General features: G+C 56.5%; 1 protein-coding gene across 14 annotated transcripts in view; it reads right to left on the minus strand.

Moving 5' to 3' along the window:
* Positions 1 to 13,981: 13,981 nt before the first annotated feature.
* Positions 13,982 to 26,368, minus strand: part of NAP1L4 (nucleosome assembly protein 1 like 4) — a 64,924-nt gene continuing 52,537 nt past the window's right edge. For 13 of the 14 annotated variants that reach the window (XM_082629551.1, XM_082629559.1, XM_082629558.1 and 10 more), the window contains 5 exons: positions 24,368 to 24,390; positions 23,819 to 23,938; positions 20,942 to 20,971; positions 20,441 to 20,497; positions 13,982 to 15,053 (listed from right to left, as the gene is read on the minus strand). In XM_082629551.1, the coding sequence (XP_082485677.1) occupies positions 15,015 to 15,053; positions 20,441 to 20,497; positions 20,942 to 20,971; positions 23,819 to 23,938; positions 24,368 to 24,390 (269 nt within the window). In that variant the 3' untranslated portion in view covers positions 13,982 to 15,014. Of the gene's footprint in view, positions 15,054 to 18,530; positions 18,620 to 20,440; positions 20,498 to 20,941; positions 20,972 to 23,818; positions 23,939 to 24,367; positions 24,391 to 26,368 lie in introns of those variants that run through there. The other variant, XM_082629557.1, reaches the window with a different exon arrangement.

Raw genomic sequence — 26,368 nt, forward strand, 5'->3', positions numbered from 1 at the left:
TGACACTTGTTGGATTAGGCAACGCACGGAAAATGCTAGAACAGCTCCCCTTAGTGTTCAGTAAGTGTGAGGGCCGCTCCAGCTCCCTTCCCAGGGGCCTATCCTGCTCCCTGGGCCCTCCTGGCGGCTGTACGTGGGGGGAGGGAGGACGCACCGGCGGACCCGCCAGAGGTACTGGGAGCCGAGGGGGCGCGGAGCGCGCTGGTGCGGGGGGCGCAGAGGGGGCTTCGGCCTGGGCCGGGGCGGGGGCGGCTGAGTCATGCCCTGCCAGCAGGACAAGTCTTTTTATTTACCCTCTTCCTTTAAAGGGTTTAGCAGGAAGTGATCGCTGGCTCCTCCAGGGTTTCGGGGTGGGGTGGGGAGCCGGCAGAAGGGAATCTTCGGGGGCCCCAGCCGCTCCGGGGCCAGCACCTTCCAACACCCCGCCGGGCTGTGACCTGGGCAGGTGGTGCAAAGCAAGGGGAGCAAGGAGGGCACTAGTCCGTTGGGGCTGTGAGAGCCACGCCCCCTCCTGGTGCAAGATGGAAACGCAGGTACCGTGGTTCAAAAAGTATTAATGATATTTTCAGGACTGTGAAGGCAGAGCATAAAGCCAATGTGGGACCTCCTGGGTGCAGGCCCGTCAGGCCGGCCGTGGAGCCAACCCTGCCCCACCTGCCCCCGCTCTGCGGCCTTGGGCAAGTCCCAACCCTGGCCCTTCAGGGTCACCGTGAGGAATAAGGTGCACCGCTGGCTCAGATGAGTGGCTTGGGCCAGGCCTGTGCGGATGGACACACCCACCTGTGCATCCAGGGCACCTGTCAGGGGTGTGGCAGAGGGCAGAGGGGTGCCCAGGACTCTGGCCTGAGGGAGGGAGCACAGGACAAGCAAAGGGATGCTGGTCAGTGTTGGGGGGAGGGGCGGAGCTGGAATCGGCAGGCCCGTGGGGTGGCAGGCCAGAGGGTGAAGGGAGCATAGGGTGGGTGGGTGGGGAGACAGATCTCCCCTCAAGACAACACAGGGCAGACTTATAAGGGGGTGAGCTCCCCATCACTACAGGCATCCCAGCAGAGCTGGTAAAGGGGATTCCAGCATCAGGCAAGGTGAGACTGCTGACCCGCCTTCCCGCAGGCTCTCTGTCCTGAGGGGGCCCTGGGCTGCCAGGGCCACGGGAGAGGCAGGCCAGGGGCCAGGCTGCTGCCTCTAGGAAGCTACTGTGAGCCCCCTGGGTGTCCAGCGCTCTGCCGGGACCCCTCCGAGGCCCACCAGCCCATTTCCCCCACCCGGGGGCCAGTCATTGGAACCTCAGGGCCAGGCAAACCACAGACACTTGGCACTGCTTAAGCACCTACTGTGTGCCTGTAGGCCTGGCTGGTGCTAGGACCCCGAGGAGAGGGGAGAAGCCCTGCCTGCCCTGGGGAGTACAGGGTTGGGGGTGGGCAAGAGGACAGCTTGGAGGTCTCCATGGGGAGGGCGGGGTGCCACACGGGGATTCCCAAGGAGCCCAGGTGAGCGAGGCCCAAGGTGGGCATTCTTCCAGCCCCATTTCACAGACGTGGTAGCAGAGGCCCCAGGGAGGGCGGGGCAAGAGAGACAGCAAGGGATGTGAGAGGCCTTGAAAAACAGGTGAAGCCAGGTGAGCTGCACTTCGCCATGCCCACCCAGCACTCCTCTCTTTGTCCCCAATGGCCAGGCCTTTCTGGGGAGAGTCAGTCGGTGACCAGTGACCTGGGGGTGGTGGTCTGACAGGTGGGCGTCCGCAGGAGCTGGGAAAGCAGGTCACAGGGGATGGGGAGCCCACTGCCACTCTCCCCGGAGGATGGGGATGGGCTGGTGGGAATCCCCCCCCAGGCAGCTTCACCACCAACGGCCCCTGCCCCGGGGGGCCTGGAAACCCCTCCAGCCAGAGGCCCGTGGGCCGCCTGCAGCTGCCTGGCCAAACCAGCAGGAACCCAGAGCAAGGAGCGGACCCTGTCCCCATCCCTGAAGCAGGCCCGTCTGAGGGTCCCTCTGGAACATGAGGAGGAAGCAAAGCGCTAACCTTGCAACCCCAGTGAGGATCTTTTGGTGGGGACACCCCTGAGCCATTTGACAGCTAGGAGCCTGGAGGACCCACCAGGCTGGCCTCCTGCAGGGGACCGAGGCCCCCGGTGAGGATGTGGGCTGCACCCATAGCAAGCTGCGGCCCATCAGGGGGCCAGGCCAGGTTGCTGCTGGGGAGGGAGGAGCCCCAGCCTGAGGGTCAGGGGCCTGGCACCCTCAGGGAGGCCCGTGTGGGCCCTGCTTTCTTCCTCAGGGTCACCCCATGAGGCGGGGGCCGCTGGGTTGCTTTCTGGGTGTTTGCAAGGAATGGGTGGGGCTTCTCAGAGAAGTTAAGTGGCTCAGCAGAGGTCACCCAGCCTGCCAGTAGGATTCAAATTCATCCTATTGCATCCGGAGCCTGGGGGCAGGAACTAGCCTCTGCCTGAGGGGCTGAGCAGGTTCTGGGCTGGGGATGTTTGGTGGCTGCTTCTCAGACGGGGGGGGGGGGCAGCGCGGGGCCTTGCCTGAGACAGTGGCGTCAGAGAGTGTAGGTCCAAGCCAAGTTTACTAATATTTATGCAAGGGCCACATCCGGGATTCACGCGGAGCCTGAGGGGACCCCACCTACCCCACTCCCCCCTTCCCACCAGGCAGACAAGAGACTGGTCCCCAGACATCCGGCTGGGGACACCTGTCATCCCTTCCAGCTGGGTGAGGATGTCAACTCTCCGAGTGAGGTCACTTCCCCAGCGGTGACGAGGCCGGGCCCTCCAGGCTCCGGCCCAACCAGCCTGGCGAAAGGAAGATGAGGAAGAAGGAAGATGAGGAAGCCGTGCATCACAGCAGCCCCTGTGCCTGGGGCTCAATACCATGCTCTTCCTGTGGGGGGCAGTGCTCAGGGACAGCCCTGAGGACGGGTTCCCTGCTCCCCTGCCTGGAAGAACCGCCCCGCCTTGCCTCTTCCAGGAAGCCCTCTGGGATTGCCGGGGCACACCCTCGGGCCTGCTTCCACCAACCACGTGACTGCCAGGACTTGGAGTTCCATTGCCTGCTCCATGCAAGCCTGGGGAGGGACGTGGGGGAGGAGGCCCCAGCTGCCTGGAGTTACAGCACCTGAGAAGTGACCTGATGTCACCTGACCTGAGCCCAACATAGCCCATTGGCCGTGGCCTGTGACTCAGGCCTGCCCTCAGTCCCTCTCCCCAAAGCTGCAGCCTGGGAAAAGTGAGAGGTCCAAGGGCGGGAGGCAGGCGGCCTGTCCCCACCTGGTTTCAGGCTCTCACTGTCAGCCTGGCCTTGGTCTCTCAGGTTCGTCCCTCTGTCTGGCTCCCTGAGCCCCTAAGCTGGAATGCGACAGGCAGGCCCCACCTCACAAGGCGCTGGGGATCAAATGAGGAACAGTGACACACCACCCAGAGCGCCTTTCCCCTCCTTGGGTCCTGGCAAGCGCCCATTCATCCCTCAGTACCCTGCTCAGAAGTCACTACCAGCTCCTAAAATGCAGTGACAATGTCTTAGTCTTTGGGACCCTCAGGGCCCAGCCCAGGCACTCGCGAAGTGTTTTTGGAAATGAGTGGACCTAAAAAGCATCTACCTCCCTGTCCAAGAGACCCAGCTCTCTGCTCAGAGCAACTGATGTTGGTGGAGACTGTTTGCTTGTCTCTGAAACCAGAACACCTTGGGGCGGGGTGGGGGGGCCTGGTGGCGGGGACAGGGCCAGGCTGGTCCAGGCCTGGGGGAGCTGAGAGGAGGGGCCTCTCCCATCGTCACAGAATGCGGAGGGGGTAGGGGAGCCAGCTGTCATTCCTGTCACTCAGCAGAGACTGCCCAGGGCCTGGTTCACGGGGACAAGGGAACTTTCTGGAATCTCGGATGAATGTATGAACAAAATACAGGAAAGGGGGGAGGGCGAGTGGGCAAGGCATGGCCGCCACCCTCTGGACAGTGCTCAGCCCTTGCAGCCGCCTGGGCTGTGTCATCACGGGACAGATAGGACATCTTGCTCCCGCCCACCCTGACCCCAGAGTCTGTGCAGCAGGTCTGGGGTGGGACCCTGTCATGTGTATTTTTTTTTTCTCTTTTTGGTCATGTGTATTTTATTTTTTTCTTAAAGATTTATTTATTTATTTATTTAGGCCGTGCTGCGCAGCATGCGGGATCTTAGTTCCCCAACCAGGGATCGAACCGGAATCCCCTGCAGTGGAAGCACGGAGTCTTAACCACTGGACCGCCAGGGAAGTCCCTGTCATGTGTATTGTAATCAAGTTCTTTACTACTTTAAACATTTACCAAAATAGTTACCAATTGTTGACATAAAAAGTAAAAAATGGCTGAAATGATTTCAAAGTTCTGAGCGCTCCTCTCTCACGACCCCACCTCAGGTCCACTCTTGATGCGGTTAAGTGACCTTTGATCCTTTTTATTGGGTTGGCCGAAGTGTTCGTTCTTTGCCGTAAGATGGCTATTAGTTGTCTTTAACTGCATTCAAAACAATTTTGTTAGGTTGTATTGTGACAGCTGTCGTATCAGCGTGCATTTAAAAAAACTTATCAAAATTGATGAATTTTCCTGTAGCCATTTTAATACTGAAGATGGAAGAAAAACATTTTCGGCATATTATGCTTTATTATTTCAAGAAAGGTAAAAACGCAACTGAAAGGCATAAAATGATTTGTGCAATGTATGGAGACGGTGCTGTGACTGATCGAACGTGTCAGAAGTGGTCTGTGAAGTTTTGTGCTGGAGATTTCCCACTGGACGATGCTCCACGGTCAGGGAGACCAGTTGAAGTTGAGAGCGATCAAATCGAGACATTAATTTAGAACAAATCAATGTTATACCACGCGGGAGATAGCCGACATACTCAAAATATCCAAATCAAGCGCTGAAAATCATTTGCACCAGGTTGGTTATGTGAATCACTTTGATGTTTGGGTTCTGCGTAAGTTAAGTGAAGAAAACCTTCTTGACCATATTTCTGCATGCAATTCTCTACATAAACGTAACGAGAACGTTCCGTTTTTAAAACAAGTTGTGACGGGCGATGAAAAGTGGATACTGTACAATAACGTGGAACGGAAAAGATGGTGGGGCAAGCGAAATGAACCACCACCAACCACACCAAAGGCCGGTCTTCATTCAAAGAAGGTGATGTTGTATATATGGTGGGAGTGGAAGGGAGTCCTCTACTATGAGCTCCTTGCAGAATGCCAAATGATTAATTCCAACAAGTACTGCTCTCAGTTGATGAAAAGTGTCCAAGAAGTTCTGATTTATCCGCTTTATTCACCAGACATTGCACCTTCGGATTTCCATTTATTTCGGTCTTTACAAAATTCCCTTAATGGAAAAAATTTCAATTCATTGGAAGACTGTAAAAGGCACCTGGAATAGTTCTTTGCTCAAAAAGATAAAAAGTTTTGGGAAGATGGAATTATGAAGTTGCCTGAAAAACGGAAGAAGGTAATGGAACGAAACGGTGAACATGTTGTTCAATAAAGTTCTTGGTGAAAATGAAACATGTGTTTTTACTTAAAAACCAAAGGAACTTTTTGGCCAACCCAATAAAAAATGCATGGCATTTCCTCAAAAAATTAAGAATAGCATTATCATGTGATCCAGCAATTCCACTTCCAGGTCTGTCTCCAGAAGAAGCAAGCAGAGACTTGAAGAGATGGTTGCACACCCGTGTTCACAGCAGCCAAAGGTGGAAGCACGTGCCCGTCCGTGGATGAATGGATACACAAAACGTGGTCCGTGTACACAGTGGAGTATTACTCAGCCTTAAAAAGGAAGGAAATCGTGACACAGGCTACAGTGTGGATGAGACTTGGGGACATGATGCTCAGTGAAATAAGCCAGACACAGACGGAGAAATTCTGTCTGATTCCACTCACACGAGGTCCCTGGAGTCATCAAATCCATAGAGACAGGAAGCAGGACGTTGGGGGCCAGGGGTTGGGGGAGGGGAGAGGAGTGAGTGTTTCATGGGGACAGAGTGTCAGTTTGGGAAGGTGGAAAGTTCTGGAGACGGATGGTGGGGATGGCTGTACAATATCGTGAATGAACTTAATGCCACTGAGCTGGCTAAGCTGCTAGAAATGGTTAAGATGCTAAATTGTATGTAATGTGTATTCTAGCACAACTTAGAAAATGTGACTATCCATGTCTGCACAGGCACGAGCTTGCATTTTTAATCTGTCTGATAGAAAGGGAGACAGGTCTTGTTTTCTTCTAGGTCGTGGGTGTCCCCCATGAGTCCACCTCCCTTCCGCCGGCCACACTCTGTCATCTAATCACCTCCTATGCTGGGCCTCAGGCTGCAGTTCCCGTGAGCAATGTTGCCAGAGTGTCTGTGCACCCCTGACCATACCCATATGTGCAGCGTTTCACCAGGACAGCTGGGAGGACACAAATTGCTGAGTTAAACATGTCACAACTCTGACAAGATTGCCTGCCAACCAATTTACAGCCCTCCTGGCAGTCAGGGTGCCCGTTTCCCCAAAGCTGGCCGAACAATGGATGCTCTGTATTACCAATTGTGGCCCAAACTGGGGTCTGGTCTCCACAGGCATTTCTCTGAGCCCCACGTGTCTGCCGTCTCTGCTCTTCACATGCTTGTGTCTGTCTGAAAAGCTTCTGTAGGGGGTGACAGTGGCCCTCCCCCAACAGATGTGTCCGTCTTCATCCCAGAGCCTGTGAATGTGACCTTATACAGTAAAAGAGTGAATAGGGTCCCACTCACATGAGGTCTCCAGAGTTGTCATTCACAGAGACAGGAAGTAGACAGTGGGGGCTGGGGGAGGGGAGGGGTGTGAGTGTTTAACGGGGACAGAGCGTCAGTTTGGGAAGACGGAGAGTTCTGGAGTGGATGGAGGGGATGACCTTATATGGCAAAAGATGCGATTCATGCCCTTGAGGAGTTGCTCCTGGATTATCGAGGAGCCTGAAGGCCAGCACACGTGTCCTCATCAGAGACACAGGAGAAGAGGAAGCCACGTGACAACAGAGAAGCTGGCGGGACGTGGCCACAGCCCAGAGATACCTGGAGCCCCAGAAGCTGGAAGGGGCAGGAGGACCCTTCCCGAGAGCCGCTGGAGGGAGCGTGGCCCTGCCAACACCTTCATTTTGGATTTCTGGCCTCCAGAACCGTAAAAGCGTAAGTTTCTGTTTGTTTTAAGCCACCCAGCTTGTGGTCAGTTGTTACAGCAGCCCCAAGACACTGATACAGCCCCCAGGGAGTCTAGTGCTGAGCCTGCCCCGCCCTCCCATCCACACCTTCTCACCCTCCCCTGGGCCTGCAGCCCAGTCTGATGGCAGATGGGGACAAGAGTGATGGGGTCGTTAGCTGACCGCGGGTGGTGAGGTCCAGGCTTCCCAGGGACCACCAGTGAGCTCTGAGCTGGGTTTTCAAGGATGAGTAGGAGTTCTCCACATCACCTGGTTTCCCCAGGCACAGACAAGGAGACGGAGCTCCTCGGATGTCTGGAAATCCAGATGGAAGTACTTCCTGGCCAGGAGGGGAGCCAGAGGCCAGGAGAGCAGGCTTGGGATGTTCAGAGGGGCCTGAGCCCGTGGGACCTGGCCAGGGGGTCCCCTCGGCCCCTCCTCTGGGGAGAGACTGTGCTTTCTTTGGATAATCAGCCCCTCACCAGGCACCGCAGTCTCGGGGCTGGTCTCTGCCTGTGGCCCCTCCCATCCACCAGCCCCATCCTGGCCCCCCACCCATGAGCTGCTGAGGGGCCGGGCGTCCTGGCCCAGGGTCTCCAGGCCCCCCTACACACCACCCCAGGTATCTCATGCTCTCAACAGTGTCCCCTTGTGCCTCTCACTTTGCAGGCCAGAGGCCGCGCACTGTCTTCCCTGCTGCCTGAAGTCCACCCTCCCGCTTCTGTACCACCACCCGCCCGCCGGCGCAGCTTCTGTCGCAGCCTCCAGCCCGGCCGCCTGTGGCCATCTGCACGAGTGTTCTGGGGCTGCTATAACAAATGACCACACACTGTGAAGAACACAGGTCTACCACCTTCCAGTTCTGGAGATCAGATAGGCTGTGCTGAAAGCCTGAGAAAAGACCCCGGCCCAGCCCCTTCCTGAGCCCCTTCCTCAGGTCCAGGCTCCTCCCATCCTCCTTGGGAGCCCCACAGCCCTGCCCTGTGGCAGGACCCCAAGGACCGGGCCTGGGGGTGCCTCTCACGGTTCCCTCCCCCACTTCCACTGCAGAGCTGGGAAAGGTGACCTCTCCAAGTCACAGATGGTCACAGCCTGGGGGGCTGGGCCCCATCCTCTGCTTGGTTCTCCTCCTTCTCAGGAGGTCAGGGTCCTGGTCCCTGGGAGGGCAGTTCCAGGAGCTCTGCTGGGACCTTCCAGCCCCCTGCCAAAAACGGGGCCAAGGCAGAAGAGCCCAGACAACGCTGGCCCAGTGCCTGCCCGTCCCCCGAGACGCATGCTCCAGGCTCGCTGAGGCCCAGAGCTCCCAACTGGCAGGCACTGGGGAAGTGGCGTGGGCAGCCCTGCCTGTGCCCGGGGTCGGAGTACGAGGGCGGTTCTGGCCTCACGCGCCGGGCTTCCTCTCCCGTATCCCCAGAGTGGCAAGTGATGGTTCTCCTCACAGCCCAGAGGCATGAGCTGGGGAGGCCAAGGCTTGGTGGACACCCCCAGACTTGCAGAGGGGCCCTGGAGAAAGCCCTCAGCCCGAGCGGGAAAAGCCCGCAGAGGGCGTGTCTGTGGGGTCCCCTGCCCCTGTCCTCCAGAGCCTGGGCAAGGTCCACAGACCCCACGAGCCCGGAGCCCAGCTGGGCCGGGCCAGGCCAGGCCTGTTAGGTTGCCATAGAAAGTCACATCCGGCCACCGCCCTGGAGCTGAGTCTGCGTGGCCAGACTGGCTGGGTGGTGACACCTCGGGGCAGGCAGGGGCTCCACCCAGGCATACCAACGTGACTTGGCCTCGGGGTGTGTCCGAGCCTCACCCTCCCGGCGGCCTGAGGAGGCAGGGCTGAAGGGGGTCTCCAGGGTCAGCGCCCAGTGGGAATCCACAGAGGGTCCCGGGCTCCGAGGCTGTGAGACGGATCCCAGGCAAACAAGGTGCCCGGAGAAGCACACCAAGTTCAGAGGGACCGAAAGCTCAGCCAGGGCTGGGGAGGGGTCCTGGAGGTCCTGCTGTCGAGAGCCTGAATGGCTGGGTTTGAGGTCTTGGGCTCCCGCACCCCACGGGGCTCTGCCCTCTGAGCTTGGGGCTGGGAGGACGTGTCCGCCTCCACAGGAAGGAAGCTGCTCGGAAGGACTGGGAAGCAGGGGCCGGAAGTCCAGGTGCGGCTGCGCCGGGCAGGCCGTTGGCAGGGAGCCGGGGGCACCCACACTTGGGACACTGCCCTCCAGCAGGGCCCCAGCCCCGGGGACGGCCCCTGCTGCAACCAGGGGCTGGGCTGGCGGCCAGGGGCTCCCTCAGGGTGCAGCTGGAGGTGGCCCCTCTCCCACCGGGCCTCTGCAGCCCACCCAGCGTTGCCCGGCCCACTGGGCACTCAGAGGCGGGGCGGGGAGTGCTGGGAGGTGTGGAGGAGACAGTCTGAGCAGAGGGCAGGTCAGAGGTCAGGAGCACTACCAAGACAGCCCAGCTGCCCACCTCTGGGGCAAGGCTTGAAGGGAACCCCACCCCACCCACCACGGCCCCCGCAAAAGCGCTCAGGGAGCAGAAGCCCAGCTTGGCCCGTGACAGCCTGGGCTTAAAGAAGGGAGCCCTTGGGCTTCCCTGGTGGCACAGCGGTTAAGAATCTGCCTGCCAATGCAGGGGACACGGGTTCGAGCCCTGGTCTGGGAAGATCCCACATGCCACGGAGCAACTAAGCCCGTGAGTCACAACTACTGAGCCCACATGCCACAACTACTGAAGCCTGCACGCCTAGAGCCCGTGTTCCACAACAAGAGAAGCCACCGCGATGAGAAGCCTGTGCACAAGAGCGGTCCCTGCTCGCTGCAAGTAGAGAAAAGCCCTCGCAGCAACCAAGACCCAAGACAGCCAAAAATAAATACATAAATAAATTTTTTAAAAAAGAAGGGAGTCCTTGGGCCTGGGGGGACTGTGGGCCCCTGGAAGGGGGGGTCGGGTCTCTGCTTCGCCCCTGCTCCACCAAGTGGGAGCCATGGACCAGCAGAGCAGGCTGGCCGCCGGGGGCGGAGGGGCCTGGGAGGCTTTGTCGCCACCCCAGGCCCTAGGTGCCACAACTCCCAACTTCTAAAGGGGAAAACCAGAGTTTTAAGTGGAATCTCCCCAACTTGTGGGGCTTTTGAAAAATCAGCCTCACTAAAGTACAATTTACATACGTACAACCAAACGTCCCCATGTGAGGGGCTTTGATGAGTTTGACAAGCAAACACACAACCCAGAAGGCGCCCTGGGCAGCCCCAGGCCCGCCTCCAGGCAGCCATGGTCACCGTGCAGTCTGGAAGGTTTGGAAGTCAGAGATACGTCGTCGAAGGCCCCGCTCAGGTGATGCTTTTGAGAGCCCCGTGTTGCTAGGCTCCTGTGGCCAAGGATTAGTCCACGTGGGGTACAGACACTGCTGCCGGCCCACCTTTAGGCAGGGAGCCCCTGCTCCCCAAGGCCGGGGCACAGGGCCACACGCTGCCCGGAAGTGAGGATGCCGAGGCTGGCAGAGGGGGGAACTCAGAACGGCAGCTGGGCCCGGAGTCGGTCCCTGGTTTTTTGGGGTTTTTTAAAATAAATGTATTCATTTTTGGCTGCGTTGGGTCTTCGTTGCTGTTCGCAGGCTTTCTCTAGTTGCGGCGAGCAGGGGCTACTCTTCATTGCGGTGCGTGGGCTTACTGTGGTGGCTTCTCTTGTTGTGGAGCACGGGCTCTAGGCGCGTGGGCTCAGCAGCTGTGCCACGAGGGCTCAGTAGTTGTGGTTCACGGGCTCTGGAGTGCAGGCTCAGTAGCTGTGGCACACGGGCTTAGTTGATCTGTGGCATGTGGGATCTTCCTGGACCAGGGCTCGAACCCGTGTCCCCCGCGTTGGCAGGCGGATTCTTAACCACTGCGCCGCCAGGGAAGTCCCGGCTCTTTGGTTTTGAGCGTGTGTGACAGATGAGACCCAGGCCCTGTGGGAGAGGCATCGAACCAGGCCCTGCGGCCTGCGACAGAACCAGGGTGGCCTGGGGAGACTAACCCAGGGAGGGGGGCGGGCAGGGGTGGCAGAGGCCACGGGAGGGGAGGTGGCCCCTCACGAGCATCGTGACGGCCAGGCCCAGAGGGGGCCCCAAAGCAGAGCTGGGGAGGCCTGGTCATCAAAGCCCTCCCCAGCTTGCGGCCGTCCAGAGGCTCAGTGGGGACGGAGGCCAAGCAGGCAGGCAGTGCTGCAGTCCCGTGGCGACAGCAGCCTGGGCCCCAGGAAGCTGCAGCTCCCAGGCAGAGCCGGCCACCAGGAGCGCCACCCTCCCGCTGCCTCCAGGCTGACGGCTCCGGGCAAACCTACGGGACGCTCCGTGACCTTCCAACACAAGTGGCAAGGACTGACGGAGCCCTGGAGCTTGTGCGCGCCCAGGGTGAGACAGGGCGCCCCGAGGTGCCGGAGGGTCCAACAGGAGGGTGCGTGGCTGTGGGGTCAGAGCCACAGCGCACGGCTGGGGAGGGCACGGCCTCAGGGCTTCGTGCTGCAGCCTTACCACCAAGTGTACCCAGAACAGCCGAGTGGCAGCCTGAGGCCCCAGCGCCCCAGGCGAGCGTGGCCCCCTCGCCCACCCTTCTCACCACGGGGGAAATAAACCCGGTGCCACAATGTGAACAATCTAAACATCCCTCCCTTTGCCCCCATTTACACTGGTCTGATGTAAAACCACTGGGTCTGGTCACTACGTCACATGGCTCCCCCCAGAGGACGCAGAAAGGGGTCCACCAAAGCCTGGTGTTCCCCCAGGCACGCAGCTCCTCTGACTGGGAACCCACACGCAGCCGTGTCCACGAAGGTGTGCACGCGCGTCCAGGTGCACTCACCATACAGGGTCTGCTCCTCTCAGCACATCCCAGAGGACGTTCCCCATTGGCAGGCAGGTGCCCTTGTCCTCTGTGGCCACAAAGCCCACTGTGGGCGTGGGACGTTTTGTTTTAAATATTTATTTGGCTGTGCCGGGATCTTTTTACTTAGTCGCAGCACGCGGGATCCTTAGCGGTGGTGTGTGGGCTTCTCTAGCTGGGGTGCGCGGGATCTTAGTTCCCCGACCAGGGATTGAACCGGCATCCCCTGCATTGCAAGGTGGTTTCTTTTTTTTTTAGATATTGGGGGCAGGAGTTTTTTTTCATTAATTATTTTTGCTGTGTTGGGTCTTCATTTCTGTGCGAGGGCTTTCTCTAGCTGTGGCAAGCGGGGGCCACTCTTCATCGCGGTGTGCGGGTCTCTATCGCGGCCTCTCTGGTTGCGGAGCACAGACTCAGAAGCTGTGGCTCACGGGCCTAGTTGCTCCGCGGCATGTGGGATCCTCCCAGACCAGGGCTCAAACCCGTGTCCCCTGCCATTAGCAGGCAGATTCTCAACCACTGCGCCACCAGGGAAGCCCACAAGGTGGATTCTTAACCACTGGACCACCAGAGAAGTCCCTGGGTGCGGGACCTGACTCATCGTGTCTCCCGGGGGTGAGGGAGGGCCTCCCCCACCCCCTGGCCATTTCAAACTGCGGCGGCACCTACTGTCCACCCGCTCACAAAGGGGTGACACGCGCCTCCTCTCCTGAAGCCCCACAGACTGCTGGGCGGAGGCCCCAACAGTCTCCTCAGGCTCTCGTCACACCACCTGCCAAACCCTCACTGCCCCTGACCAATCGGCGAGAAGCCAGCCAGCCTCTCACCTGACTCGACAGCACCCTGCATGTGCCTGAGGGCAGGGTCACTGCTCTGGGCATGAACTCAGCACCGCCACCCGTTGGTTACGGTCAGGAGGGACAGGCGGCCAGAGGGAGCAGGTGCTCCCGGCACTAAACTGTCCCCGCTCTCCCCCTGCAAGTTACCTGTGCACGTCACTTTGTGCAATGGTGTCTGACCCCATAGGTACTTGTCAACTCCGCTGTCCTAAATGTGGTCACTCTGAGGGCCCGGGGTCAGCAGGAATGGTAGCTCTGCTCAAGGTGGGGTGGGGGCCCGAGGGGGCCTGGATGGGGGGCGTGCAGGCCTCCAAGCACCCTCCAAGGATGGGGTTTTTGTTGCGTGTCTGCAGGAGCGAGAACCCCCTGGCGCCCCCGTCTCTTCTCGGTGGCCGTTGGGGCAGGCCCGGGAGAGGCTCACCACCGCCCGCCTCTGGGGGGTCTGGACCCGGCCGGCCTGGGGGGATCAGGAGTGGACAACGTTCTGGCTCTACTACGGTCGTCTTTGACACCCCGAAAGCACGTTTCTTGCTAAGCCTTGCTTGGCCCTTCTCGTGGCCCCCGGTGCGCTCTCTCTGGCCGCTCCCGGGAGAAGCCAGCCCCGCCGGCAGGAGGCACCGGGCGAGCTGGGCACCGGCTCCTGTGCTGCATGCGGGTCGGGCCGATCCCCAGATGGGCAGCTGGAGCGAGAGCCCGGGCACCAGGTGTCTCCCCGCTAACGAAGGGAAGCAGGGAGGGCACAAGCACCAGAAAAGCACCAGCGAGAAGACACGTCCAATGTGGCCATGGCGCAGCAAGTGTCCCTCCTGGAACCTTCTCATCGGAAAGGCCCAGCCCGGCACACGCGGAGAAACGACTCTCTGCTGGGGGGAGGAGCAGACACTCTCTCGGGGCAGCAGAGGGCCCACCCAGGGACCCCCACCCCGACGGTGAAATGGGCCTGCAGCCCTAACTCAAGATGGGCTTTAAAGCCTCAAAATTAAAACAGAAGACCAGGAGACGGGAAGTCCTGGACCTGCCCACGCCCGGGGCTCCAGAAACCCGGTCGGGAGATTGCGCAACCATATCCGAGCCCCACCCGCCCCAAGTGCCCCAACCCACCAGGCCTCCTGTAATGAAGACACACACAGCACTGGGTTCGCAGTTCACAACTTTAATAGAATATTCTAACTAGTCTGTACAAATTGAAAACACTGTATTCAGTTACAAATGTATCATAAGTAAGGCTGAGCACTCTACAGCCGGGCCACAGCGTGGATGCCCCTGGGGCCAGAGGTCACACACTCCACACCCACATTCCAGCCAAGAACGGGTCGCTCGGAACCCAGGGCTTTTAAGACAAGGTGAATGTGAGGCTGAGAAATGGGAGCTACCGAGAAAGCAAGACATTTTACACACTACGTGGGAAAGCTGTATTTTCCTGCCCGAGCCCCTCCCCGTGAAGCCTGGCAAACCCTGGCTCTGCCCATAGCCCCACCCCCGTCCTCAGCGCCAAGCGTGGTCCGTGCGTCCCGAGAACCAGCCCTGGCCCACGGCTGGCAGGAGGGAGGGCCTTCTTCCATGCGGGCGGACCACCAACTCTTGCTCGGGGCACCGGGTCTCTGGTGCCCACAGGGTCTCATAAACTCGAAGGACAGCTCATGTCCCAAGCCCTCACAAGCGTGAGAGAGAAATAAATACGAGATGAACCACAAAAGCTCGCGCCTCAGGCTCAGCGGGCGCCGCAACCCTCACCCCAGCCCCGAAGGAAATAAAACCCAAGAGCAAGCAGGATGAGACACGGCGCCGACCCCGCGGCTCCCCAGGGACACCTGGGAACTGCGTGTGGGCTTCTTCCAACAGGAATCCCGTCTGACGGCGGGAGGGGTGAACTGGCTCTACACGCCCTGGAACTGCACCCTGGACACGTGCCCGTGCACCCGGCGTCAAGTGATACACCCCCGCCCCGCCTTCTGCGAGGCCCTCCCCTAGGCAGGGCTGGGCGGGCCCACTGAGCCACACCCAAGGCCGTAGAGGGTGCTGGAATTAAACCTCCTGTTTCTGAAATGCAGCTGAGTTGCCACTGTACAGGTTAAGCAAAATAATAAAGTAAAAGGAGAAGTGAAAGTGAAAATCATGCACTTGAAAACAAGTTAGGCGTAAGCACGTGTCCACACGAGCGAGCGGCGCCTCACTGCTGCTTGCACTCCGAGGGCTGGCTGGCCTCCTTCTGTCAACAAGAGAGAACAAGACTTGTAGAGAACAGAGCAATTCCATCAACCGGGCATCTCCAACCAACAACGAAAACAAAGACTCAAGTATTCACTCGCTCTTACTGAAAACATGGCCACTACAAATATACTTTAAAAATAGTAACAGATAAGCAGCTAACTTCCCAGAAACAAGGTCACAGCGGGGCTGCCTCTTTCTGTATAAAGACATTCTAATTCTCAGCAGGAGGGTCTCGGGGTGAGGGAGGTCCTCGGGTGGCAGACAGTAATTAAACACAGAGCAGTGCCCCGGTCCCAAAGCTGGCAGGCGCCTCAGTTCTGGGGTGAGCACGCGGGGAACAGCGCTGGCTCCCCTCCATCCCCGAGGTGAACAAGGCTCCCGGCGCTGCCTGGAGCACACCTGCCCCCAGGCCGGGGCCTGAAGCAAAGCCTCTCCTGCACTGGCCTGTGGCGCCCCGACAAAGGACGAGAGGCCACTAAGAACTCCACAGCCAGGCCCTAGTCCTCCCAGGAGCACCCTCGGTTGGGAATTCCATCCTTGCAGAGAAGGCGCAAGCGAGACGAGGAGCAGACGCACTTCCGTGTGGTCTGGCAGCTGCATCTCATGCCGCTGAAACCCACTTAGCGATCCCATGAATCCTGTGTGGAGGCCAACAGCAGCGTGAGAGACAGGTAACGATTTCACCAGTACTTCTTAGCAGATGAATTTACTCGCCAGTAACCTATGATCCTGGCTGTGAAGATGACAGATTACTCTGAATACAACTTGGCACGTCTACGGAGTCTTAAGAAAAACCCGCACCACACGGTTCAGAAGAACCATCTGGGACAACACAACTGACACTCTGCATGGAATAAGCTGGGCTACATACAGTTCATTCCTTGGGAAACCACACCTAAGGGATGAAAAAGATGGTGTGTAAAGGGTGCATAAAGACAAAACAATAATCTGGGGCCCTGGGCTAAGCTCCTTGTTTGTAAGTGTAATAGCACAGGGACAAGCTGGGACTTCCAGGTCTGGCCCGGGTCTCGGTCCAGCACTGCCCAGCACTGGGCTAATGGCACTGGCCCATCACACGCTCACCGGAAACACTGCCGAAGAAAGAGCCTGGGCACCAAAACAAATACCCCGGCCAGAAATCCTAGTTGAAAGAGACCAAACTCTGTCGTCTCAAGAGGAGACCTGGAGGTGGCCCAGACTGTGGCCAGGGGGACCAGACGCCAGCCCCAGACTCCCTGGGGAGGTGCAAGGTGCCCCAGGACTGGGACAGCGCTGGCAGGGCCTGGGGCAGTGGCGTGCAGCCTTTTGTGGACGGGGGAGAAGTGTGTGGGTTTCCATAACTGCATCTACAGAAAGGAAGGAGATGAGAGAAGCTGAAGCTGAGGGAGTGGGACGGTGTCGCGGCTGTGGTATGGCGGGCGGGCGGGCGGCACAGGGTGGCGGACTTGCTGCTCTACACCCTCCTGGGTAAATACATACGCAGGACGTACGGGACGCCATGAATGCAGAGCGGCACACAGTTTACAATGTGCTGTCTCAGTGACCTCACATCTATCTTTAACCAGGAGAAGGCATCAATCACCTGTTTACAACGAACTCCTTCCTCGGGTGCTGAAGACTGCTAGAGGGAAGGGTCCTCGCCAAAACCAAGACCAGGACGGGCTGTTGTGAGGGTGGGAGTCGGGTGGGGCCCTTGTGTTTAGACAAGAGGCAGAAGGTGGGGCTTGCCAGGCAGCAGAGGGCTGGGCTGCCACCAGCACCCCGCCTCCCGAGGGCCATGTTCAGCCCAGCCCTGGGCCAGCATCCCTGCACGTGCGCGCACACACACGCACGCACACGCACACACCCCACCCCCCCACCCACACACGACTCCCGGGCTGCGGCACCAGTGCAGAAGCCTGGAGCCACACATGTGAGCTTCGTCACCGGGACACCACAGTTTTGGCCCGTGACAGATGGCAGAGCAACACTGCACTAAACCCGAGCGCCCTCTGCCACACGGCACGAGGCTGTCGGAAGCCCAGTCTCTCACGCTGCCGGTCGTCAAGCGACAGGAGTCAGTGCTTCAAAGGCACAAACAGTCAACACCCTGCCTGGTGGGGGCGGGCACTGAAAAGAAGGGCTTTCACTGCGGGCAGCAAGCACACGCCACCACCATGGCCTCAGGGCTGGGGGCCTGAGGCCCGAGGCCCGAGCGCCTGCCCGACAGCCCATGACACGACCCCCTCCGCGGGGCACCTGACCACAGAGGCGAGACGGCACGGCTGTGGTTCTGCCACAGAAGAGCCCTCCTCGCCCAGAGGTACCGGCTGGACCGTTTATGGACGCTTTGCAGTCACTGGCAGGGTGGGGAGCAGTGGGGCTTCGGGCCAAACCGGCCTGGCTGACACGTTCTTCAGACACACAGGGCAGCAGGAATCAGACAGTGAGCAGATACAATTTTAAACGATCAGATCTGACCCTTTAAAACAGAAAAGATCCCAGGTGTACATTCACTTCATCTAATTAAAATGCTTCCTTTAGCCCAAGTCTGCCCACCTGCCCGTTAGTCTTCTAAGAAAGCCAGCCGCCTGAGTAAGACAGGAAGGCGATGCAGACGGACCCTCGAAGGCACGGGGCTAACAGACCCCCAGACCACGGCTCTGCGGTGCGGAGACACAGCTCTGCTCTCCCAGGAGCCGCTCCCACACCGCTGGCCTGCTTAGCTCAACGCAGGCAGCCCCTGCTCTCTCCTAGATGCTAACACCGCCGCCCTGGCTTCTCACAGGCTCTCCCGTTCGCACCTTCCTCCCTTGCCCCACAAAAGCCGACGGTGTCGTAAGAGAGGGACTTCATGACTGGGGCAGAGCTACGGGGACCCATGACCCCCAGAGGGGGACAGGGCAGCTCCTGGGACTTGCAACGCTCACTTGGATCTACAACAGGTCCTTTTCTTATTCGAGCAGCACACTCCTCAGCAACCTTGACAGCACTTACTAACGCTGATGTGAAACTGGTGCCAGCAGCTTCTGAGACAGAAGATCCCGGCATGCTAAAGTTACCCCTTTATTACCTATTGGTCTGCATTAGCACCTGAATTTAAAAAGTATAAACAATCAACAGACACACGTCAAGAAGAATCACAGCAGGCAGCAGACCTCGTCCTGCTGAGGCCAGCATGGCTGGGGGACCTGTGCGTCCTGGTCCCAGGGCCCTCTCGTTCTGTCCTCTTCCCGGGTGGGGGGGGGGGGCGGGGAGGGGTGTGGCAGCCCCATCATCAACAAAGCTTTCACACCAGTTACATCTCTGCTACTTGGTCAGCGACAAACACTGGGCTCAGCAGGTAGGAGCCAGATGTGGTTTCTGTCGGTTTTAAAAGCACACACGACAGACACCTGCACAAAAACACTGCTCTTCAGAAAGCCCTTGTCCAGGCCAGCACGTGCTGAGTGCGCCCGGATGCTCTACCGAGTCACGACAACATGGCATTGCTACAAAGCACAGACCAGAAGTTTGGAAGTTAGGAATGAATGGAATTCCACCTTACCTAGAAACGTATGAATGATTAACAGACAAAAATTACACCTAAATGGGGAAAAAAATTGAAAGGAACTGTCAGCATGGAAGCAAATGAAATGCACAAAATTATACAGGAGGAAAGAGCCACAATTTCTCATGATACAAAGGTCTGCAAAAATTTCGACCTTGAGATGGGAAACCTCAACACCCAGATCTGTACCTTTAATACCCCAACCCTTCTTCCTAATCTTCCTTTGCTTGTACAGACTGTGATGTGACCGCGCCCTCTGAGGAGGTGCACACGGAGGAACAGAAGTGTCACGTCACGACCCCAGAGGACAGGACTCGGGCATTTCGACTGCACGTGGCTGACCGAGGGGCCCTCCTCAGGCACCTCGCCCACTCCCAACCAACACAACAGACCAAAGGCTTCACGCAGGCTTAGTACTGACATGTCTCTACTTTCTGTTAAGCTATCTGTGATCACTTGGTGAGAATGCTCTTCTAGAAAACCCAGACGTGAGAGGAGACAGAAGGTTTGGCAAGGGGAGAGAGAGGACGGACAACAGGAGGAAACAACAAGAAATGGGGAACAGAGCAGTCGCTGTCAGTGAGACAAGCGACCAGAGACAGGGCACTCGAGTCCAGCAGTGGACACGGTAACCAGCCATCTCTGCTCTAGAAACCCCACCGTGAACGTGTGCATCAGTGCCCCCCGAGCGCAGAAGAACAGCCAGATACAAACACCTGGGACCGGGCACGGCACGGTTCTATTATTACCTGACAGCGAAGGGCGATCCACTCAAGGCAGGGCCCTGGGCTCGCAGCTCAGGAACTGAGCACAGGTGCGCCGTCCATATGGCGACGCCCCAACGGACAGGCTGGCTTTGAAAACATGAACATGCCCGAGCCCACTCCCAGAGCAGTATCTATACGGCACACTGAGGATTTAAACCCACCACGAATTCTTCCCCAGAGGAACTGCTGCTGTAAGCATGCATTCATAGGAACATCTGGTGCTATAAAGTGATCGGACCCAGCTACACAATGACAGCTTAGTGCACGGTCCACTTCGGGCACAACGGGGGTAAACAAACAAACAAACAAACAACGTCTACTTAAATAGAGATAAAGATTCTACAATGCCAAGCAGTGTTAATTCTGACAGCCCGTGATACATCTGGTCCTAAGAGGCAGGTGAACCATAAATTTCACGTGCGCAATTACAGCTTCAGGACAGAGTTACAACAGTTCTGTATTTAAAACATGTGTCAAGTGGCAAGTCCCTGATGTACGCTCATCTGAGACCGTAAGTAAAAACTCAGGCGTAAAATTAATGGGACTGCCCACTCATCCTAATTGGTTGTTTTGTTTTTGCAAAGCTTCCTAATTTATTTCAAATTATCTGAGCTATCGAGACATGTCATTTGAGTATTCTCAGCCTATGTACAACTGTAAAATTATGCCTACAACTCCATTATCCTATCATTAACAAAACAAAACAAGCCCCCCACCAAGTCCTGTCTCTGTACCTTTTCCAAAAACAAACACACAAAACAAAAAAGTTTATTCATGTTGTCAGTTAAATCATTATCTTAAAAGAATTAAAGATCTGGAATGTAAAGCTGCTCTACTGACAAGTTTATATAAATAAGATATAGCTTGGGAAAGCATTGGAAAGCAGTTTAGTATTCATACTTAACACTAAAATTATATACCAGGTGTCTAAATAGCTCCTCATTCAAGTATTTTTCTGGTACACTTTAACTTTCCTAATTAGAGAATGACAGGTACATATTCGTAATACCACTACCTCAAAGTGGGGAACATGTTTTAAAAGGTCAACAGTGTAGCATACACAGGTGTGGGAAGCCCCAAATAACTAACCTTGGGGTTAATGTCGGCATCGTCCTCATCTTCTCCCTCCTCGTCACCTTCTAATTCCTGCATTAAAAGGAGTGAGAGCTAGTTGAACAGACAGGACTTAAGTTCTTGTGGATCCGCCAGCCACAAGTAGAGCAATACTCTGATTTTGAAGGAAATCAATTACAATCATTGCTAGACATACTTCTTTAAATCCCCTCCTTTGGACACTTCTTGTTCTAGCAGATAACCCCGAAATAAACATATTGCTGAAAAAGTGGATTTTGTTTGCTAAATGGTTATTTTCTAAGATGCATTTTCATAAGCCAACTGCAGGGTCAAACTGGACACTGCTACCCATATGCCGTGTCTTTCCGTAGTATTCAATAGGGCTGAAAGCTTCAAAGGCAGCTTCCCACGAGACGAGTCTAAAGTGGTCCCCTGACTTCATAACCTCCATCCACTCAAGCAGAGAAGGCCTAAAGCAACCTCGGGGAATGATGTCTCACGTAAACCAGGTCTTACCTCCTCCTCTCCTTCCTCACCTTCTTCAAACTGAAAAGAAAGAAAACAGGTTTTTAGGGTTTTTTGGGTTTTTTTTTGCGGTACGCGGGCCTCTCACTGTTGTGGCCTCTCCCGTTGCGGAGCACAGGCTCTGGACGTGCAGGCTCAGCGGCCATGGCTCACGGGTCCAGCCGCTCCGCGGCATGTGGGATCCTCCCGGACCGGGGCACGAACCCGTGTCCCCTGCATCGGCAGGCGGACTCTCAACCACTGCGCCACCAGGGAAGCCCATTTTTAGGTTTTATAAAGCGTGATGGCAACCTGACCCAGCCCCAGCCCGTCAAGCGCCCACAGGGGTAGGGCCTAAGGAGAGCGGGAAGTGGCCTGGCCTCTGAGCAGAGCCAGTCTGCCGCCGGCACCTCTGCTCCAAGCCGGGGCCAGAACTGTGGGGTCGCTTGCTCACAAGTCCTGCCGTGTTAATAGGATACCAGGTATCTGAAAACCACTCAAAACGAAGACTACGGACGGGGACGGGGTGAAGAAAGGAAACCGTTGGCTTGGGTGTGCGCTGGGTCCAACTGGGAAACTGGCTGATCTAAGCAAACCAGTAGCGTATTTTTATCACGTACTGGACTTTCAATGTCATTTTATAACTCGGACAAGGGGAAATCTTTAATCTGTATTTAGAAATGTAATAAAATCTTGGTGTTTAATCTTTAAAATAAGTCAGAAAAAGCGTGCATGGGAGAAACTCCAACACTGTAGCTGAATGAATGTCTCAATACAATGTCTTGTGTGTCCAAAGACACTGCCGGCCAGGCCCTCAGCCAAGTCCCGGATATCAGACTGCTACCAAAAGCCAAACAAAACTTAACAACCCTTGTCCCTGGTGGCTGCATCGACACAGACACATGAAGATTCAGCAAGCTTTCTCTTATAACCCTTTCTTCTTGGAGCCCCCCGCCCCCCCCCCCCACTCGTCAGCAGCAACTCAAAGGGAACTCAGAAGAGCACAGTGCGGGCAGGGCCTGGTGCGGTCGGCCTGGGATCTGACCGTGTCTTGGCACCTTTCCCTCCAGGCCTCTGACAAAGAAGACCTTTCAGTGTCTTGCAGCCGACAGGACTCTCACTGCAGCATTTCAGGTCGCACTGGAACCAGCCTCACACAGGCTCAAGTGCCCATTTTCTGAGGTTCTAAGTCCATCATTTCACCCTGGCCCCATCTTCTGAGCGAGCTCTGTGCAGGCATCTCACACTCGGGCAGAGCGGAGGCTCCAGAGTGGGGTGTGCAGCCCGTGTGACGAGTGAGGTGACCCACATGAGTGTGGAAGACAAAACCAGGACTCCTCCGCCCACTTCACCCCAGAACGATGCCCAGTGTCCACGACGACCCTAGCGTGTCAGACGTCAGTGCACTCATCTCTGTCCCAGCACCACTGAGCCTCCTCTGCCAGGAGCCTGAGGAGCAGCTGGAGTGACGACCACCAGCCCCGGTTCGCGCGTGGGAACCAGCAGAGCTGGGGCTCCAGCAGACGCAGGCTGACGTGAGCCCCTGGATCACACGGCGCACCTGCAGTACCTGCGCCCGCGGAACCTGCACCAAAGGCTGATGAATGAACACGGGCGCGGATGTTACAGGCAAACACACTGTACTGCGCACCAGGACTTGCTATGCTGCCTCTACTGTAAATAAATACATACGCGCTGCATAATGCAGTTTTTAAACTGACGGGTGTACGATCAAAAAGGTCTGAGAGCACTGGTCTAGAGATGAGTCTCCCGTTGTGTGTAGCCACTAGAGCCTTCTTGGTCAAATCAGATAAATCCAAACCCTGGCTCCTCAGTTGCCGAGGGCCGCACCTTAAATCTTCCAGCGTCGTGTGGTGCCAGCCCTGCTGCAGCAGATGGGGCAGAGGACAGCTCCCTCATCACAGAAGGTGCTGCTGGACGGCGCTGGTCCAGAATGTGCTGCATAACCAGCATTTCCTAAAACTTCAGTCTGAGCAACTACCTGAGCGCTAAGATGACCCCAAACTGCGCTGTGCTGTGTGTGTCCGTGTTCCTGGATTCCCACAAGTACCTCCCAGCCCGGGGATGGACAGACCACACCTGAGAAGCTCACCAGTGTCAGGTGATGTAGCCAGTACGCCCTGGGCTGGCCCACTCCCGCCGCGTGGGGGCCTTCAGCACAAAGGAGGGCACGAACCAGCTCGGACCTGCCCAGCAGCCACAACAGACCTCACCAGAAAGGAACCTCAGAGCACTCAACACAAGGGAGCAAACAGCATCTAAGCACCCTTCCAGCAACACGCCAGGGGACAGACCTTTAGCTCCACACAACAAGAGGGCTCGCGGCAACCGGGCCTTGGTCACGATGGAGAACCATTTCAGGTGACAGCCCGGGGCAGCTGGCCAGGCTGTGCTCAGGGGTCCTGCTCCCAAGTTCTGGCTGTGGGAGGGCGAGTTCCTTCAAGCAGAGGGGAAGGTGGCCTGCGCAGCCGGGCTGTTTTTCTGTGGAGCGTGGGGTTCTATTTCTTTGGGGTCGATATGCCACATGCTAGCACGACTTGGCTCTGCTGGCCATCGCTTGGTGAACAGGAGTTTCCTCATGTTCAGAAGTCACCCAAAGCCACAGACCTCGTGTGCAGCAGCGAACCCCTGGGTCCTTAGAGGACATTCTGAAACAAGTCACTGGCCGGGCCCACGTGGGCGTGTGGTGCTCAGATGCCTCAGAAAGACCTGCTTCTCCAGCCTCTGCTATCTCCCTGCCCAGTCTATTTCCTCCAAACTCCAGAGGGCAGTACCCCGTGGACCTGGTGGAGGATGTCATGAAAATCTCGGCTGGGCTTCCCAAGCCAGCACCCGCGCTGACCCCAGCGGCTCCCACAGGCCACCTACGTTGTCGTCGTCCTCTATGGCCTCCCCCGTGAAGTAGAGTACAGCGCGCGGCACGATCCGCTCACGGAAGAAGTGTCCAATTTCAAAGTCGGAGGCTAACGTGAATTCGGAGTCTTCATCCTGAGGGGAAAAGCGAAGTGCTAACTTGCTTCAGTGGGGTAAACATCACATCCCCTTGCCCATGCCTGACCCCCCACTTCCAGTGACTCGGCTTATAAAGCACCCAGTGCGGGCACTGCTGGGTGACAGGCATCTCTGAGGTTAGGCCACGTTAAAGGAACCCTTGCAGACAAATGGCAGGAAAGCGTAGGGCCCAGAGGGGCCGCACAGGGCCACATGTGCGAGGGGGTGAGGCTCAAGGACATGCATGCCCTCAGGTCCACCCACGGAACGTGCGCTTCTATCCCCCCACCACGGTGCAGTGAATACAAATTCACCCTTGGTTTTTAGATAGTAAGAACAGATTAAAAAGAAAGTAGCAAACTACTCAGGAAATAAGGACCTTAACAGCAAAACAACATACTTTTTTGATAATGACACACATCTTACCAGTGATTCTCCATCCCCTGATGCTAGAAAAAAAGACAAAACACATCTGCATTATATCAACAACCAAAACCTTCTAAAGCCCACACAGGAAGCTCAGCTGACAAATAAAATGGAACATTTCACTAGAAATCGCCTAAGCGTTGTGCCTCCCCATGGCCGGCTTCCCCCCTCCCCCGCCTGCTGCAGGCTGAAGCTGGCCCCAGCACCGCCAGGCCCCCTTCCCTCCCCCCACCCCCAATCAAGGGCCAAAGGCTGGTACCCAGTGATGCTCACAGGCCCAGCTGGAGAAGGCTACTTTCAGAAGAGAATTTACAGACGTTTAAAGCATCAGCAGATGGAAAGGTGCACCGGCTGCCCAGACTGTGGCCTTTCAGGGCATTTGTGTTTTAAGCGGAGTTTTAACTCGTGTCCTACAAAACTACAAGTGACGTTTCAGTAGAGAAACAGGAAGCGCTTTAAGGCAGCGAGTCCTCAGTGTGACTGAGGCGCTGCAGCTCAGCTGGGATGAGGCTGCACCCCTGGCTGCTTGCAAAGGGGAAGGAGGGAGCAGTGCGGAGCTGCCCCTCCTGCAAAGACTGCAGGACGCAGGACGACGTTACTCACCGACACCCACAGCAGAGGCCCGCGCTGCACACAAAAGGTGAGCTGAGATTCGGTTCCAGCACCACGGCCCTACAGACCTTGGTGCCGAACTACAGCCCAACACGGAACCAAGGGAACAGACTTAAACCACGCTCAGCGAAGCCCAGTGACGCTTCGCCAGGCGTCGCGTCCCCTTTGCCGGGCTCACCCTGCCTTTGTGTCTTCCCTGTCGCCCCTCTGCTGCAAGGTCTGTCTCCGTGGCCAGCACAGAGAGGGGCAAGTGCCATCTCAGCCACGGCGGAGCAGGTGCTGGTGTGAGCACCCCTCCCTGTGGGCGGTGGGGGGGGCCCAGGCCTCGGCGTGTAAGAGTCCCACCTGCTGTTTAAGATGCAGGTTCGGGGACTCTGGACTCAGGGGCAGCAATCACAAGGACTTCCTCACTTGACTTCTGGACCAGTTTTGTAGGATTAAAGCCAAAAAGGGTGCTGGACTAGCCATCTTTTATTTCCTTCATTTCAAAAAGCACTTCAGCAGTTTTGGTTTTTTTCCTTGACCACTCCATCACCCCTCCCCCACTGTCATCCTCTATTCCTTTTCACAGAACATATCACTTGATATTACGTTTATTCAATTACTTTAAAAATAGTGATATACCATAAAATTCACCCACTTTAACTATACAATCCAATGACTTCTCATACATTTTTAGACTTGTGCAACCACACAATACAGTTTTAGAACCCCCAAAATCACCCCCAAATTCTTGAGTCCACTTGATTCCATTTTAATTGTTATTAATTATTTAAAACTTCCAAAAAAGCCACTGAATTTAGGAACCAAAGCTCCTTTGCTTCACGGTGAATTCACACAGGAAGCCTCCCATATGCCCATGTGAGGCTCTGAAAGGGATCGTCCCAAAAAAGGAAATTTAAGAACTACATTTATGGCTGTTCTTGTCCCCAAAACTGATATACATTGGCATCTTCCAGGTTCAAAGACAAGTCACAGAAAATAGCCACAACAGTGAAAAACAATGGACTGAATGGTGATGGGCAGCTTGGTAACTCGGCACGAGGGTCAGAGTCAAGAGGGAAGCCACCCCGTGGCCCCCGACAAACAACCCAAAGGGCCACCAATTACCTAGATCATAGCTGGCATTTATTTCCAACTGTTTTTTGCCCACGGAAAATAAAGAGAAAATGTTTTCCCCTCATATCCATGTTTTAACGCTGCCAGCGGGTCTGGTCTTCGAATTCTCAGGATTAGGAAATTATGTGAAGACTTCCAAGTAATTTTCCTTAAAACCAGCAGCTGAGTCATTACTACACTTCCATCTCTCTTTTACTGGGGCGTGGGAGCAGGGAGCAGAGAACAAGCGTCCAAGCTATGATTCTGTCCTAAGTCGGTGTTTGTCACAAT

Source organism: Mesoplodon mirus (genome assembly GCF_964341445.2).
Source record: "Mesoplodon mirus genome assembly, chromosome: 7".
Taxonomy (NCBI): Eukaryota; Metazoa; Chordata; class Mammalia; order Artiodactyla; family Ziphiidae; genus Mesoplodon; species Mesoplodon mirus.